The sequence below is a fragment of the Falco punctatus genome (assembly GCF_963210335.1).
Source record: "Falco punctatus genome assembly, chromosome: 1".
Taxonomy (NCBI): Eukaryota; Metazoa; Chordata; class Aves; order Falconiformes; family Falconidae; genus Falco; species Falco punctatus.
In genome coordinates this window covers 26,420,550-26,438,087 of record NC_137580.1, presented here as the reverse complement: position 1 = coordinate 26,438,087, position 17,538 = coordinate 26,420,550, and the positions used below count along the sequence as shown (strand labels likewise).

General features: G+C 37.1%; 1 protein-coding gene across 9 annotated transcripts in view; it reads left to right on the top strand.

Annotated features, from left to right (window-relative positions):
• The window catches only part of N4BP2 (NEDD4 binding protein 2), a 63,453-nt gene extending 47,273 nt beyond the window's left edge, over positions 1 to 16,180 (top strand). For all 9 annotated transcript variants that reach the window (XM_080408072.1, XM_080408067.1, XM_080408071.1 and 6 more), the window contains 9 exons: positions 1,004 to 1,089; positions 1,817 to 1,859; positions 2,836 to 3,080; positions 4,482 to 4,600; positions 5,945 to 6,083; positions 6,199 to 6,384; positions 8,684 to 8,852; positions 10,700 to 10,823; positions 11,679 to 16,180. In XM_080408072.1, the coding sequence (XP_080264198.1) occupies positions 1,004 to 1,089; positions 1,817 to 1,859; positions 2,836 to 3,080; positions 4,482 to 4,600; positions 5,945 to 6,083; positions 6,199 to 6,384; positions 8,684 to 8,852; positions 10,700 to 10,823; positions 11,679 to 11,724 (1,157 nt within the window). In that variant the 3' untranslated portion in view covers positions 11,725 to 16,180. The remainder of the gene's footprint in view (positions 1 to 1,003; positions 1,090 to 1,816; positions 1,860 to 2,835; positions 3,081 to 4,481; positions 4,601 to 5,944; positions 6,084 to 6,198; positions 6,385 to 8,683; positions 8,853 to 10,699; positions 10,824 to 11,678) is intronic.
• Positions 16,181 to 17,538: the final 1,358 nt, after the last annotated feature.

Here is a 17,538-nt window from a genome sequence, read left to right as displayed (position 1 = left end):
GTTAAATTGGGAAAGGAGAAGATGAATGGTTTAGAGAGAAGTGTGGCTATACTTAGAAGATGAAAACAGGCTAGTCTGCTGAGAGAGTATGATGAAGGAAACCATAAGTAGCTTGAACGTGTATCACAAAAGTTAAAGACTCTTAGAAAAAGGAGGAAAAGAAAACACAAAGGTTATATAGCTTGCTTGTTCTCTCCCCCCCCTCCCCCTTTTCTTTTTTTTTCCCCCATTTTTATCTTTTCTCCTGAAGATTACCTGATGTGAAACCCTGATTTATTGGTGGGTTTGACTGCTGGCCTCTTTACTTCCATGCCTACCTCCTCCAAAAAAAAAAAAGTTTGTTTTTGATAGCAGAAGGGTGTTTCATTGTGTCTGACATATGCCCTGCCTTTTTATTTGATACATATGTACTTACCTTTTTATTTTTGAAAGGGTGAGAAACAGTATCAGAAAGATCTTTTAGATGTACCCTTATGACACCTTGATAATTCCTGACCTTTCCTTTCATTAGAGGGGATACTTGGAGTTTGCTTCTCTGTGTTTGTGTGTTTGAAAGGAGGGATGTGACTTCTGTTTGGGCAGTGGCAAGTATGTTGTGTTACATAAAAGCAGTTGCATGTGGGTTGTAATAAAATGGGGGGAATCACAGTTTCACAAATGAAATTGTAAATTAACAGTGGGTTTGTAAAAGAAGGTTCTGCTAGAAAAATGGAAAAGAGAACAAAAACTGTAGTTGTTCAGGTAGTCATATTTCAACAAGATATAATTAATGGTACTTGTTTTTTCCTATATTTTCTGAGTTTTTGAACACCAGATTAATGAGTTCTGTGTGGAATGATTTTTTTATTTTTTTAATTTGGAAATTGCTCAAGTTTTTCTTAGGCATGACAGTTCATGCAAAATCACCAAAATTCAAATTAATAAGTCTAGGCTACTGTACTTTTTTTTGCATAGATAAGTTTTAATGGAACCCTTTATGAATATATTTTCTTTCTTCCCTAAGGATCACTAACTGTTGAGGATTGTGTGGTTCATATTGATCTGAATTTGGCAAAAGTGATTCATGAAAAATGGAAAGAATCTATTCTGGTTAGTAGATTTCTTGCTTACATATGTGGTGTGGCATGCTTGCACTTTGTCAGAGTATTTGTCTCTTTATGTGTTGGTCTAAATGTGTAAGATATAAGTATCTTTGCAAGAAGAATGATAAAATACAATAGCAGTTTGTGAAATATTTGGAGTATATCAGTGTGTCATAATCATCAGATCTGTTGAGAGACAGTTTAAGGGATGAAGAAACTGCATGTCATGAATGTCTCATCATGCAACCAAGATTCTTAAAAAAGAAGGATCATTATGCACAATTTCACTACAAGATTAATCAAAAATTCCACTGGCCAAAAATCATTATTGACTTCTAGACATGTAAGAAGAGTTCTTTATGAATAATTATGTATTCAAAACATTTCCATGTACATTTGTTGAGAAGAGTTCTCTAACCTCCGTTCCTTCATACCCTTATGAAACTGAATGCTTTTCGGCCAAATTTGTGTTTGGTTTATTTAATTAAGGTTATGAAATCTTAGCAGTGGGGCAAGTTCCTCTGGTTTGATCTGTTTTTGGAAAGATAGTTTTATCTTCTTAACTTCACTTCATAATTATTTTTCTTAAATATATTTATTTTTAAATATCCAATCTTTGAGAAATACTGTGAGACATTATTTTGAAGCTGGTTTACTTAGAAAATAACACTTAGGAAGTCTCACTGCAAAATTTATAGCTTGCTTATAATATGGTGGTTTACTATTTTTTTTAGAAGCGTCAGAGGAGAGATGAATCGTCTAAGTTGTTTGCAGCAGGTATGTTAAAGTTTTCTCTTAACTGTAAAAATACTTAATTTTTGTTATAAAAAATATTTAATTCTTTGAAACTTCAGAAGGTTGCAAATATTCTATTAAAAAATGATGGATTAATTTATTAAGCTAAGCTTTTACTTATTGTCCTTGGTTCTATTTACTGTTCTCTTATGGAGGGGTGTGTGTGGGAAAGTTAATTATAAGCAGAATCACTGGTCCCAGGTAGATGCAAGCAAAAAGCCTGTCATTTTGTCTACTTCAGAGAACTTAAAAAAAAAAGTCCTGACTGGATCAGATTGCTGTTCAGTGGGACTTCTGTAATCTCTGTGGCAAGAAAAGGTGCAGCCAGAGAATTACTGGTAGAGTCAGGTTTTTGTAGGTGAGGGAAGGAGGTGAGGAATACAACATTCACACACTGTTTGTCCTTGTCAGAAGAACTGATTTGGCAGGAAGATGTATGCAATGTCCCTTTATAGCAGAACTCCACGACTCTTGCATGGGACCTGGGTGAAGACTTGGATTGCAAACTCTCCACTCGCATGACCAAACAGTGCTGTTAGTATTAACTTGTAGCGTAAACGGATTGTTAAGCATCTGTCCTTAAGCGCAGAGGAAAGGCAGGTAAACATGTAAACTCATGAGTCAATAATTCTCTTAAAAAAGTAAACAAACCTCCCCACCTAATGTATGTGCAAGTAGTTTACAGCTGTAAGATATGTCTTGGCAGTTGAAAATTTGGTGAGTGTGATGGTTTTGCTTTTGTTCTAAAAAACAGATAAAGATGACAAGATAGTTTTCAGCAAATAAAAGTGAGGAAGATGAAAACAGTGTGTTGTTTTCTGTTTTAGCATTAATAATATTGTTTTAACAATGCCCAAACTATCTAGGTTGAAAAACTTACCTTAATTATTTTGTCTTCGCTTGCATAAATAAGATAATAATAGTTTTATTTGTCACCTCATTTTTATTGATTTTGAAGGTCCTACTGTGATTCAACAGATAAATACAGACGACTCAGAAATGCTGTTATCTCAGAATGCAAACAGTAAAATACAGAAGAAAAAAATGAGTGGAGCTTCAGGCTCATGTAATGACATACAGACTAAAAAACCAGCATCATCACATGTTTTTCCTTTTATGGATCACTGGAATGCTCAGATTCAGAAAGTTTCTCTCAGACAAATAATTTCCGAAGAAAAAGCTATGCAGGAGAAACAAGACCTGGTATGGATAGCATCAGTTTTTTATGTAGTTTGTATTTTTTAACTGTTAATGAAACAGGCTATGTCTTATCTGGTGACTCAGCTTTGTGCTGCTGATTACAGCCTGAATTCGTAGAGACAAATGCATGCAAAGTAGTATTGTTGATTACTGTGATAACAGGAGTTTGCTTGTGGTAGATGTTTCTGTTTTAAAAATGTAAATCTAATTTTAAAATGTAATATTTTTATTGTTTCACAAACAGATCATGGTGCATTTCACTATACAGGTTAGCATTTGTGTTTGGTTGAATTTTTTTTTTTTTGATTGCTTACTGAAAACAAGGATCTACTGGGAAAGTGGTATCAAAAAAGTTCCTAGTTAGCTCCATGCCTTGTTTGTTTAGCAGTGGATTGAATTCATTTTAATATTTTTTGTAAGGAGAACCCTCAACATTCCTAACAGATGAGACATTAAAAGAAGTACTTGAGGTTGATCTCCAACAGGTTTCTGTACCCACTTGTCAGAAAACAGTAACTTTAAAAAAGATTTTTGTTAATTCTGTATCTTTCACACAGTTCCCATACCCCGTCTGGTTGGTGTGTACATAACACTGCCCTCTGCTGCCGGCAGTTTTTCGGAACAGGCATTTTTACTTGTAATTGTCTTTGATAAGTAGCTGTCCTAAAAAAGAGGAGCTTTGTTTGTACTTGTATAGAAAGTTGGATGGATTAGCCTGTACTTAGAAAGAATCCACAAGCCATTCTTTCCTTGAACTGCATGTATGTGGCTTACTGATGATAACAACTGTGATGTCCGCAGCTTTATTTTCAGTTTGGATTCGTGGAGCTTGGCTTTCTTTTGGCCACTACTTTTTTTTTAAATCTGAGTGTTGGAATGATCGGTCTGATTTATTCTGGGCTATAATTATGTTTTCTTCTCAGCATGACTTCACAAATAGGAATATTTATTACAGTACAACTGCAGATACACCAACACAAAATTGCCTATGCTGTTTAATAATAAAATGTTGTTTCAGCCCTAGGCCTGCAATATAGAGAGGTGGACTTTGCACAAGCTTAGCATTGGACTATATAGACTAGCAGGAAATGCATTCCGAAACTGCAGTTCCTCATAAAAAAATCTGTTGCTTTTTCCAAGTTATGAGGGAGTTCCAGCTGAGTCACTTCAAATCACCGCAGAGTACTGCAGTGGTGTATAAAACAACTCACCGGTCCCTAATTTATTCTCATAAATTAGTGAGGCAGGTTGATATTGGCATATTGTCATTGCTGTGGGTGCATACCTGCCGAGTAGATACTTTTTAAATCTTAACAAATAACAGAAAAGTTGTGTTGGCTCCACTGTTCCTGTGTTTTGTTCTAATCAAGAACGTGTAATACTTTTCCTTTGTCTTCTGGGTAGAATCGTATTTCTTCTATGGCTAGAAAAGACTGTGCTGCTAAACTAAAGGAGAAACAACTTTTTGAGATGTTTCCAACTATTAATCAAAATTTCTTAATGGATGTCTTCAAGGACAACAAGTAAGAAATCTTTGAAGTTCTTTGTAAAAACGGTACTCAGTAATACTCTACAGTGTACAGTTACTGTCTTAAGATACTGATAAAGAATGGCTTTTTCCAAACAGGCACACTTTTTGTAGATCTAAATAAAGGCAAAACTAGCTGGTCTTAAAAGCCAAAAAAGGGTATAAAAATTCTGTGTAGACTTTTTTTTTTTTTTTTTTTTTGAGTAGACGGGTTTCTCATTAGAAGGATGTCTCTGGCTGTTGACCTCTGACTGACTGTCAGTGGAACTGCATATTTGATCTAGAGCTGTGTTTTAAGTGAAGTAGAAGAAATTAGTGGGAGTGGTAATAGTGGGTTCACAGAAAATGGCGTTTGCCTAAGAGGAAAACTACTATTACCTGATGGTAGCTGTGAGTACTTTGCTGGTTACTACAGCAGCTTTGTAGGAATGAACCATCTCTCCATCTCTTCCTGCTGACATTCTCTATGTTCTGCATTGTATTTCTGGCTTATGTAGCTATCACCTTAAATCCAAGTTCCTGAGAACTGAAATTTTTTTTCCAAGAGAAAATTCTTTTTTCATCCTTGGTCAATTGAATGTCTGTCTCTATATGTGAGTTTTCACATCTGCTTGTCAGTCTTTCTGCTTGTTCTGGTTATCAAAACTCTTCCTTATGGGATGTTTAAAATATGTTCTTCATCCATTTCTATAGCTCAAACATTTCACCATCTCTTGTTTTTCACATTCTAAACTCTTGTCATAGTGTTTCCTTTCCCAAAATCTATCTTTACTTTTGATCAGTCTTCCTCTTGTGTGCTTACTGAACAGCAAGAAAAAGAAAGAAGAAAGGGCTTATTAGAAATCTGATGGCAATTGATGTTCTATTCTCATTTCATTAAATTAATTAACAAATCTTTCTGGAAATACAAGGATTTTCCTGCATAATGGTTTCAGAAAACTGAGCTAGTTTTAAACCAGTTTGTACTGTCTAAGCCTGACTAGAGAAGATTTGAGATGAGGTAATTTATCCAGCCCAAAAAGCAGTGCTTGCTTCTAAACTAAGGTCTGTTTGATTAAGGTAGGATGCAATTTACTTTAGTATTTCATTGTCCATTTAATATTCAAGTGCCCCTGAATTATGTTTCAGTCAACCAAGACTGTATGTGTGTAGATGCCAGTAATGCAGGACAGTAGGTCTGCAAGCCTTTCTGTAGTAAGGTGGAAAATTCCATTCCAGTGCTTTATTTCCATTGTCATCTCTTTTTGTAACAATATCAAGGTTTGTAATATGAATTTTTAATAAATGTAGCGGCTATTAATCTATTTGTAAAGTCACAGATTTTACTTATCCTTTACAGCTACTCTTTAGAACAAACTGAGCAGTTTCTGAACTGTGTTCTGGAGGCAGATCCTGTAAAAACAGTTATAGCTCAAGAAAGTATTCAGCAAAATGAAATTGTTTCTTCCTACAGTGCTGCAAAGAACCGGGAGAAAAAGGTATTTTTATGTTTGGTTTTTTTAAAAAAAATATTAGTTCCAAACATACCCAAAGCTATGTTAATGAAAGCATCCTACAATTCATACTTAGTTTCAACATTGCAAATTCCTACAGGTGAAAAAAAGTAAGGAAGAGGATGATCCTTTGAGTGAAATATTTCAAGAATTTGAGTATCCACAATATGATGATTTAAGAGCAGAAGCTTTTTGTCACCAGCAAAAGAGACAGGAATGTTTGAAAAAGGCTGGGGAGGCCTACCGCATGGGTATGAAGCCTGTGGCAGTATTTTATGCACATCAGGTAGGTGAATGTACATGTCGTGCTTTTTGCCTGAATTTAGAGAGGTACTTAAATACTGAATTGGAAGCGATAAGAAAAACATTGTGCCTACTAGAGCTGATAAATTTGCTTAATTATTGTTCCCTGTGTAAGCGTTATATTGAGTATCACCTCAGAACCAAACTCCCTTTCACTAGTAATGGTACTGATATAGGAAACTAATGTAACCAAATTCAGTGTGAGACCTCATGAAAGGTGATACAGTGCTCAGTCACACGCACTCGTTTCCTCATAGATCTTACTCTCACATCCACATATTTGTGAAGCACCAAGAATTGTGTCCGTGTGGTCTGGCCAGGCCCAGGCTCACTCATGTGACATGGACTGCAGCAAACATCGGTTTTTGAATCCACCATATGTCCCATGGTTTCCTCTTAACTGGTGATGAAGTGTTTTTAGACGTGTCCTTTGTACTTTTTAGGAGTGAGACAGGTATTAAGATGTGATCTTTTGCTTCAGAATCTTGTTTGCTTCATCCTCCATGAGTCTTGGGCAAGATGGCTGCCTGCGGTCTTTGCTTCCTCATTCTGACTGTATGGCTACAGTCTGTCTTGAGTTGAGATAAACAAGGTGTAGTAATCTATGCCATGCTTATCGCCATCCATCTGGTTTTGGAGCATAGATCTGTTGCTGATCAGTCTTGCGTGCTCTGGCCTTGGGGCACAGGCTCTCTGGTCTTGATTCTAGCACATTTCTCTGTGTATACCAGCTTAGTTACTGTTGGTTGTTGCTGTTGATCATGTTCTTGATTATAAGTATCAACTGTTCTTGTAACCATTCCTGTACATTGTTTTTTTGGTGCTTTCACAGAAGATCCTTCCATTTACTCTTAAAAATTTCTGTTACAAATATCTTCAAAGGCTGTCGCTTTTCCCTGATCTAATAACATATAAAAATTTGGTTAGAATTCACGTTATAGAAGCATTTAATTCTAGATTATGAATTGCATTTTGAGAGAACATAAATATAAGAATGAATCACTCAAATTTGCTTACTATCTTAAAAAAGCTTTCACACAATTGGTGTAACGTATCACTCTAAATGTTTAGACTGTGACTATGCATGTAGGAAATATTATTGGTCTCTATTGTCCTTGTCCAAAACCAGGACAGTAATGAACTCCTCATGTTCTTGATTTATATATTCTTGAAGTTTGGAGAGATTCTAAACAAAGGCCTGCATGATTTTAAATAGCAATCTAATTTCTTTCTTACTGTCTTGCTTTTGTTTTTAGCCATAACAATGAGTACAATCTGGAAATTTACGATATATTTTATTTTAGGTAATAGAAAGGCTAAGCTATTTTTATTAATGAAAAATACTTTGTGCTTGGTGGCCTTAGCCTGTCTTGGGAATCCTCTGCAAGTGAGACTTACGGGGCTGGTATCTCTGGTCTGACACTAACACACTTCAGATGAGCCATTTTAAGAAAGTGTAAGACAGACTGTCACTTCTATTCTCTTGAGCCCTTGTCAGTCCAATACCTGGAGTTAAGTCTTCCATTCCTTTTCAGAATGTGCCTGCAGATCTTCAAAGACATGATTTGTTGTTTCAGTCCCTCAGGTGCTATCACTGCAAGGTTCATGGGAAATAGCTGGTGTTCGTTCACTGCGTAATGTGAATAACCCTGTACTTCTCTTTGCTCCTAATTCCAACAGGGACTGTACTGACCTTGTCAGTCATAAAAGGTCTGTCAAAAATACTAGCAGAGATAATGGGCAACTATTTAAAAAAAAAAAAAAAGTGTTTGCCATTGGCTTGTCTGATTTTTAGGGAATAGGTTCAGAAGAATTAACCTCAACTGTAACACCTAGCAGGTTTTTCCTGGGCTGATGGGAAGTTTCTCTGACAATGTTTCATTAAATTTTTGGCAAGTACTTGCAGAAGGTAGAATTCTGTTCTTAGGGTAATAAGTCTGAAAATCAGCATGGAGTTTTAACTTTTTAGCTTATGTACAGACCTTATGGTTTTGTGCCTTTTCTGCCTTTTTTTCTTTCTTGTAAAGCTTTTGTTATAATTTCTTCTTTGTGCCAGCTTTGAGTAGTTTCTTAAGAACAGATTTCTTGAAATTTCCTTGTGAGTAGGTCTCGCTGAGCCTCTTCCAGAAGTTCTGTCATGATTATAAATTTTACTACTTCAAACTGTGAGCTAAAAGCACCTTGCCAGTACTGTCATTTTGAACCCAGTGACCAGTGTGGATTATGTTATATATGTTAGATTATGTCTTGGTGTGTAATAGTTGCTGTGCTTATGAATAAAGGGTCGCCTTCATGAGCAGAAGATGAAGGAAGCCAACCATGCTGCTGCTGTGCAAATCTTTGAGAAAGTAAATACTTCCTTGTTGCCTATGAATGTGTTGGATCTGCATGGTCTCCATGTGGATGAAGCTGTGAATCAGTTGTCCAGAGTGCTGCATGAAAAAAGTGAAGGTAGGATTAAGCTAATAATTCTTGCCCCCTAAAAGTTATTCTCCTAATTTTCTAATCAGAAATCACAATACATGGCAATATCGGATGGACTGAATGTAATTTAATAACATGTGAAAACCACTGGCGTTTGTATTGTTTTATTTTCAAAGTTCCTTCATGGAATTGTTTTTCTTTGACATGACAATGATTCTTTTTGTTCTCTGTCTTGCGCCCTGCCCCTCTCCCCCATGCTTCTTTGTATATCTTCTTTTTCCTTCTCGTTTATCCTTTACTTTTATTTTTCTTTACTGAAGACTTGATCAATCCTTCCTGGCATTTTAACAGAGGTGGTAATGCAGACATTAGTGTCATCTTTGCATTGCTTTGTCAGAACTATGTTGCTTTTTTAATCTTTAAAGAAGAATCATTATCCTGGAATTCTAACCACGATGATTATATTGTCTTCAACTTTTACATGAAAGCATGTGATTTGAGCTATCAGTAACTTCTGTATCAATTTGTCAGCAGGATCTCTTGAGATCAGGATACTACTGCTTCCATAAATGTCATTTTGTGCGGTTTTGCTTGAGGGCCTGTTTTTTCTCCCAGTGGAGTGTTCAAATACTTCATGAGTGTTCTTGCTGTAAAAAGATACATTTTCTGTGTTATTAGTTTACCTTATAAATTTAAGCATACTGGGAATGCTTTTATAAGAAATATTTCTTACGCAAGGTACCACTGCACAAACCTAGTTTTTTGAAACAGCTACTCCACACAGTAGAAACAAAAGTGTTCAGCAGAGCCTTCAATAATCCTTTTCTTTCAGTATACATCAGAGATAATGCAATTTAATTATCTTGTGCTTTTCCTAAGATGATGTTTGTATACTTTAAGCTGTAACCCAGTGCTTTTTAGAGCTAAATTTCCTGAGCTGCACTTGCATCAGGAGTCTTGGAATGATGGTAGGGGCTCTCTGTTCAGCTCATTCACCTAAATCTAAAAAAAAAATTAATTTCAGTGGCATACATGGCAAAGGGATCAATAGTGGGCACTTAGTGCTGGCAGAACTAACAGTAAACTAATATAAAACCCAAATAAAGTTAAGCAAGGAGCGGGGGTAGGTAGCTGAGGAAAGATGCCATGTGAACTGATAATCTTGAACTGACAAATCTTGGCTTGTTGTAGAATCCAGTTTAATTTGTATTTTTCCTCCTTTTTCAAACTCTTAGTCAATTTAGGTTTCTGTGATCTCTGGGAGAAGAGCATTTTCTTTTGTTATTAGGGCTAGACACCCTACTAAAGCTCATGTGATAATGTTCATCTGTTGATTCACATGTTCCAACATAGCAGAAGTTAGTCCAAATAAGTGTGATTTAAATGTCAAAACCTGTGTGGATTTATATTTTCCTTCTTCTTTTCTTTATCCAGTAGAATGTTATTTCTTATATTCACATTAATTTAAGATGAAGCATGAAACAGCAGAAAGAAGTGTCACTTAAAATTTACCTAAATTACACCCACCTCTTTATTTTCTCATTTTAATTGACATCACAGGATGTAAATTCCAAGTGAAGATTAGATGATAGAAACAGTGAAGCTGCTATGAAATTAGAAGGATTTTGTGATGATCGCAATATGCATATTGCAAGCAATATAGTTTTAAAAAGCTTGATTATATTTTTTTCAGAATATCTTTTTCAGAAGAGGGGAAAAATGTCTATGTTTATGTAAAAGATGCATAGTCAACATGGAAAGCAATGTTCTAAATCACTAGTGAGAGTTTTCAGAAGAATGGTTGGAAAGGTTGTACTGAATGTGAAGTCTCTGCTGAGGGAAAATTTTAACCGTTATGATCCATGCTGTTACAGAGTACCAGCAGACTGGTGGTAAACCATATCTCTGTGTGATCACGGGAAGAGGAAGCCATAGTCAGGGAGGAGTTGCTCGCATCAGACCAGCAGCTATCAGATACCTCACAAACCACAACTTCAGGTGAGTTTAGATTTTTGTTACTGATACATTTTTTCTTAACCCATGTTTAATTAACTGAAAATTGAATTTAGTTCTAGAGTACTGTTAAACTACTAAACAGATTAAGGCAGGTCTGCTGTTTCAGATTAAAGTAGTTCTGCTGTTTCATAAATCCAATGCAATTGTGTGACACAATACCATCTTACATGGGGCACCTATTAAATATTAGGTCCTTTCCTCTGAGATAGATGAAAACACTATGAATTAAACTTAGCTTACACAGTTTAATTATATATTTCCACTCAAGGTCACCAGCTTTACTGTGAAAAGTTGTTAATCCTGCTTTTTATTGGTCTCTAATACCTGCTTTAGCACTCAGCTTCTTATGTGGGACAGTAATTTAGCAAGTCTGGGCTAGCATCAGTGTGTTTGCTGCTTTTTCTTTAAAGGAGTGTATGAAGGTGACTGTGAAAGTGGGACTTGGAAATAGTGAAGATTTCCCTTCCTGTTTCCTTTTTACTTTCTGCAGAAGACAAGGGAGAAAGTCTGTTTTGAAAGAGGGAGTGAAAGGGGAGCAGGAAAAGAGGAGCAGAATGAATATAACCAAGAATATTGGACAGCTTTTTTTTTTTTCCACCCACGCCTTGAATCTTCTTTGTAGTTCCTGCTGTTTCCAGCTCTTCGCCTGTCCAGACCTTGTAAAATCCTCCTTCACTGTTGCATCCAAAGGACATGATACTGATTTCCATGATTCTCACATGCACACATACTTGACTGAGAACCTTATCGCTTTCAATATGTTTGATGAGGGTTGAAGGAGGAGATGGCATTGTATGTAGCTTTCATGTTGAAGCTTCATCTTTTCTTCTATCACAGGTTCACAGAAATAAAACCAGGCTGCCTGAAAGTCATGCTGAATTGAAGGGTTGTTGAGAAGAGAAGAAGAATGTAGCAACTGAGGTGTTGATTACAGCTAAAAACTTTTTGAACAACTGCAATAGTATTTTGTAATTGTTTTAAAGGATGATATTTTATTAGAAATGATCTCAAATTTACAGCAAGTGCTTTTGTCAGTATGTTTCCAAGAAAATTTTTGTGTGGAGTGGATCCTTTTTTGAACCTGCAAAAGAAGACACAGGATTTGAAGTCTCAGAAATGCAGATTAAGAGTTCTGCTGAGCAGTATATGATGTTTTAAAGGGAAATTAAGGTACAATTTTTAAATATAACTATCTTTTCAGCATACCCAGTCTATGTATTTTGACCCTCACACATTAATTGCTGTGGATTTTGTGCTTTTAAAACATAGTACTTGTAAGAAATTATCTTGTGATTCAGAGCTTTGCGCTAAACCCTTCAGAAGGGCACAGTAAAGATGGGACTTCGGCAACTACTGATATTTCAAATCCAGTTACAACTGAGTGCTAAATTTTTCCAGGCTTCTTCAAGAGTTTGATGTCTTTTTAGGGGTTATTTTGTGATGGGTCGACCAGTTCAATTGTCCTTATTCCATTCTATATTTCTCCTGATAATGATGGAAGTTGCATATAAAGGACTGTGCATCAAGACCAGCTGTGTGGTAATTTTGCAGACTTACTGTGACCTGTTAAAGGGAAAAAACCAGTGCTGTAGTTCAGTTGCTACTTACACATAGTTAATACTGTGATTTTGCAGGAAATTCCCTTACTTTTTTCAATATCTACCAGATTAAAAGTGTTTCTTCCTTTACGGCTTTTTAAATGGAGCAAATTGAGTACTGTTTCACTTTACAGGTGTCCAGTAGTGATGTGTCTTCATTCTGTGTGTATTAAACGTGGTGATTTCCTTGTAGAAAATATGATTGTCTATGAGACATTTAAAATGTTTTTTTAACATGAAAGCGAATGCTGATACTACAGTAGCAATTGCCTAACTGGAAGATCTGGGAGTACAGAAGTTATTCTGGTGGTGGTGGTGTTGCATCAGCATCTAGAAATACTTGTGTGTGTGTGGGGAAAAAATCCCGAATGACAGCCCCACCCAATGAAATATAAACATCTGTACTTTGTCAGATGTTTCCAGTAAGCAATCAGAACAGTTTTTTAATAGAAATATCTTCTAGATTGTGTTATTACTTTCATTTACATCTTTGCCTCTTGAAAGGCATACACATTTTTGTTGTAAGGCTTTTTCAGAACTGATAAGAATTATGTATTAGGAATAATATTAATAGGTCAAGGCTTAATGGGACAGTATTGGTTTCTTCATTTTAAACCACTTTTGCAGTAAATTTTATCCAGGAGCAACATGCACATAGAATTTGCATATGAACCCATATGTGAGTGCAAGTTCTGCTATTTATGTGCATGTGTAGCAATAAGCGAGGAACTTCTGTGAGAAAAGCTGTGCACAGAAATAGGTTTCACTTGAAAATGTGTCTGTATAAGTTGCTGACAAACTGAAAGACATATTTCCTGAATATCCATATTTACTGCAACACAGTGAATGCAATGTATGGTAGCCTTAAGAATGAGTTTGTCATGCTTCAAGAGATACAATGATCTGTACATGGTGAATTCCAGTGGAAGAATGGCTTGAATAATCAAAGGGACTCTTACTGGAATGGTGGGCTGTCATAATAAGGTTATTTTTTGTGGATACTTAGTTCATCTGAATTATGTCTTGTGTTACTTTCTTTCTCTCTTGGCTGCTCTGGTAACCAATGAGTGAAATACAAAAACATCTGTGCTCCCCAAACAGCACTAGCAGAGCTGTTTCTGTCGGCACACAGTGTCCTGTGTGGTGAGGCCCATGCTCCATCCTCTGTGACAGTGCCTAAAATGGTCTGAGATGTTATTTGGGCACTGAGATGTTATTTGTTATATCGAGGCAGCAGTTCCAGACTATCAGCTGGCCAGGGCTGCCGGTGCTAGAATTGCCTCAGCGGGGCTAGGATCTTCCTTTTGGACCACTGAACAGGTTTTCCTTAGGGCTACTGTTCATAACGAATGGAGGTGCAGCTCTTTACAGTGTAGTTCCTGTTGGTTGGCCTGGGTGGCTGAGTTGCCCAGAAGAGGTCTCGGTGTATGCTCAGAAGTGTTGTGTTGAGCTGCTCGGTGCCCAAGCCCTACAGTGATGTGCTTGTAAACAGGGAAGTACCAACTCTTCTGGTTGTTTCGGGAGGGGACCTTCACACCATTCCCAACATGGACAAAGACAGCTTAGATTTCAGTTCAAAAGACAACCATTAAAAGTGCATAAGCAGACTCGGGAAGAGGGCTAGGACTTCTGAAAAGAAGCTGTTCCCACCGAGGTTCAGTGTCCTTCCATACTGTTTTTTCTCTTGGTCCAGTTTGGATAAATGCATAAAAAATGTTCAGGGCAAAACCTCAGCCCCACCCATTACTTAGGAGAGTTTGTTTTCTTCAGTCCGTCAAAGTCACCAGAGGATTACATAGCTTAAGACCAATTTGGAGTACTCTCTCTCCCTCTCTCCGTTGGCCTTTTGGGTGCAGGTTGAGGTTCACTAAGGTACTCTGAATAGCCTATCTGGCTATAGGTTGATCATTCGCCTAGTAGAAATTGTTTTGATTAGAGGCTGAACTTTGGTGGAAGACAATGACTTAAAATTGTAACATAGGCAGAACCATTCTTGCCGGTATTGAAGTTAGCGGCAGAACCTCTGTCAGCTTCAGCAACTCAAGGTGAGGCATGGAAGTTCCAACTTGGAGAAAATATAATGAGCTCAGCTTTTTTCTTCTATAGAATCTTAAGCATGTGCTTAGAAGCTGTGCTGAGCTGGGTACAGAATGCAGCAGATCAGTCCACAGAGAGAAAGAAAGTAGACTTTTATTAATAGGGACCTCCATGCCTTCAGCTACTTGCCAAACTGTCCAGAAAGAACCCACTGGACTTCTTGTATTTCTTTGACTTTTTATAATATATAGTGGGATGAATTCTATCAAGTATAATTGTTTCAAAATGGTATTTCAAAGTAGGTTACATTGCAGAAATTGCAGCCTTTCTGATGTCTTTTACAGTTACATCAGTGAGAATCCTGAGGTACTGTGTAAATTCTGTATCATCGTATACTTTTAATTAAAGTAACACTTAGCAGTATTGCCACCAGCACTCTGAAATAATGTGCGACTGTTCAATACCTACTTTTGTGTACCACTTTTTATTCTATTCTTCAACAGCGTGTGGTTGTGGTGACTAGTAGCCTTTAATATGTGACTTTTCGTTTCTTTTTTACAAAACGTTTTAACATCTACCCCAATTTTTAATTTAGGAAAATTATCTTTTATTAATACAAAATTTAATGCTTGTGCTGGCATTAATGAGTAATCTTACAGTAAAGAAAAAAAAAAAGGCTGAGAGGTGCAATGAAGACAGTTGTTTTCCTAAGTATGTGTTTAAAAATACATTTCAGTTGATCGTGAAAGTAGTAGGGCAAAAGCGATTATTAAAAAAAATATTTCAAGATATCTTGAAAATACTTCAGTGACTTTGGCTTTTGCTTTTAATAGTACGTGGTACAATTTTATTCAACTTGATGTTTTTGTAGGTCTGTTGAAGGGACATCTCAGGCAAAGTTTAACTGGCATTTTTTTGTGGCTGTTGGAAACCGTTGTGACTTGGGAATCCCTGTTTAAACAATGTCCAAATGCTCTAGTCATAACCTAGAACATCTGGAATATCACTGTTGTGAACACGTACAACATCAGGAAAGATCTTTACATGCTTAGCAGAACACATTGTAGAAGTTTTTACTTGAGGACATGAAATGTAACTGAATTGTTATTTAATCTTGCCACAAAATATGTTGGGTAGACGAGAATAATTTCATTGTTTATAATGGCAAAGAAGGATCATCATAAATGTAATATGTGAAATTATACATAGACTTTACATTACTGATGCTTATGTCTTCAAATGCAATTCACATTTCCAGAATATTGCCCTCTTTGCAGAGCTGGGGAGAGGACAGAGTATGAACACCATAACAAAGAGGAGTTCATTGACTTACCACAATTCCCAAGGTATCATGTTCTCTTAAAAAACCCTCACAGAAAACCCAACCAAAGCCCAACTGTTCATGCTATTTTAGCTAAATAAACTGTGCAGAGGATTAAATGACTGTATGTGAATATGCATGTGAAGAGAGCTAGCATTGCAGCTACCAGCTGTAAAAGCTGTTAGGACCAGTACATTGGAAGGTATCGGTGTCTATTTTTAAATTAAAATAAAAAGATTTTTTTAATCTGTATGAAGTTGTAATTTTGCTGTTAACTATAACTTTCATTTTTTAATGAAATACAGTTTTGTAATTTGCATTTAGAATTTCTAATGTGAAAAGGAGTTTACAAAATCTAGTTTAATAAAGGATTTTTGCCACAATTAATAGCCTTCTGTCTTTCCTTGGATGACTGCATTTCAGCTTGAATCAAATTTTGTCAAATAGTAGTCTGGGGTTCTGCATGAAAGCCACTTGCCTTGATGATCTTAAAGGTCTTTTCCAACCTAAATAAATGATTCTGTGATTTTATGACTTCAGGATACCATCTGCAGGTGTAAAAAGGAACAGATTTGTGGCCTGATTTTAAGTGTTGCAAGTGAAAGCTGAATGCCCACATTACTGAAAATGAGGGTCATAGTTTCGGGGGGGCTGTGTGGGGTGTTTGGTCTGAAGAGGGTGAAGAGATGCTGTTCAGGCCTACCTTATTTTGTGGGAGAGTGAGGGCAGTGGTGTATGTCAAAGGGAGGGGCAGGTGTGACCACTGTAAGGATGAAAGTTTGGGGGAGGGAAGTGTTCTGGGGAAACCTCATGTAGCAAGACTCCTTAGGTTAGGGGCAGTGGCAGGTCGGATCCTGAGGAAGCATAATTGCTGTTATTGTGGATTCAGAGCTAGTAAGCCTGGCTTTTCCCAAGCCTGCTCTATGGAGATGAAGTACAGATACTCCTGTGCCATGTTCCTGAAGTGTGGAAAGACATGTGAGAGCAAAATGCTGGCTAGAGTCCAGCTTATTTTGTTAGCTCAGGTTGAGGATAACTGCCTTTCATTCCTATGACTTCGTTGCCTTGTGGCATGGGTGGACTGCAGAAACAAGCCGGGTTTGTGCATTTGCACAGCAAAGCTCTAACTAATAAGCTGTTCAAGAGAGCAGAGCAAACGGGTTTTGGGAGCACATGAAAGCTTGGCAGATGCTGGCTTAGATCTGACATGGCTGATTCTGAGCCACAGCTACTGGACCACAGAATTGGCAGGACTCCCTGCTCTGGCTGCGTGGCTCAACGTCCAGCTTAGCGATCAGTCTCTCAAATTGCCGTGTTATGAAGCGGAGGTACTGCTACTGGACTTGGCTTCTCTCTGGAGGCAGGACAGCAGTTCGCAGGTGTGGAAAGACCCAGCCTAACTCCTGCCTTTCCTGGAACAGTCCATCCTGATTCACCAGCTTCTATTCCAGTTCACGCCCTTATTTCCTCTGTGTGCTGGGCTAGCTCTGAGCTCCTGTCTGCTTGTAGCTGGGAGTTTGCTCCCTGATGGCACTCTGGGGACTTCTAGGAGTCCTTCTTCCTATTTAAATATGAGAAACAGAGTATTTTAGTCTGTCCTTACTTATGGAAATTATTTGAACTTTAAGGCTGAAAAGTCAAGTGTGGTAAAATAAAAATACTGCTTGAGGCAACAGAAATTTTCAGCCCAAATCATGAAAGTCGGCTGGTGGAATGCGTTGGGCAGCTTGACAATAGGTGG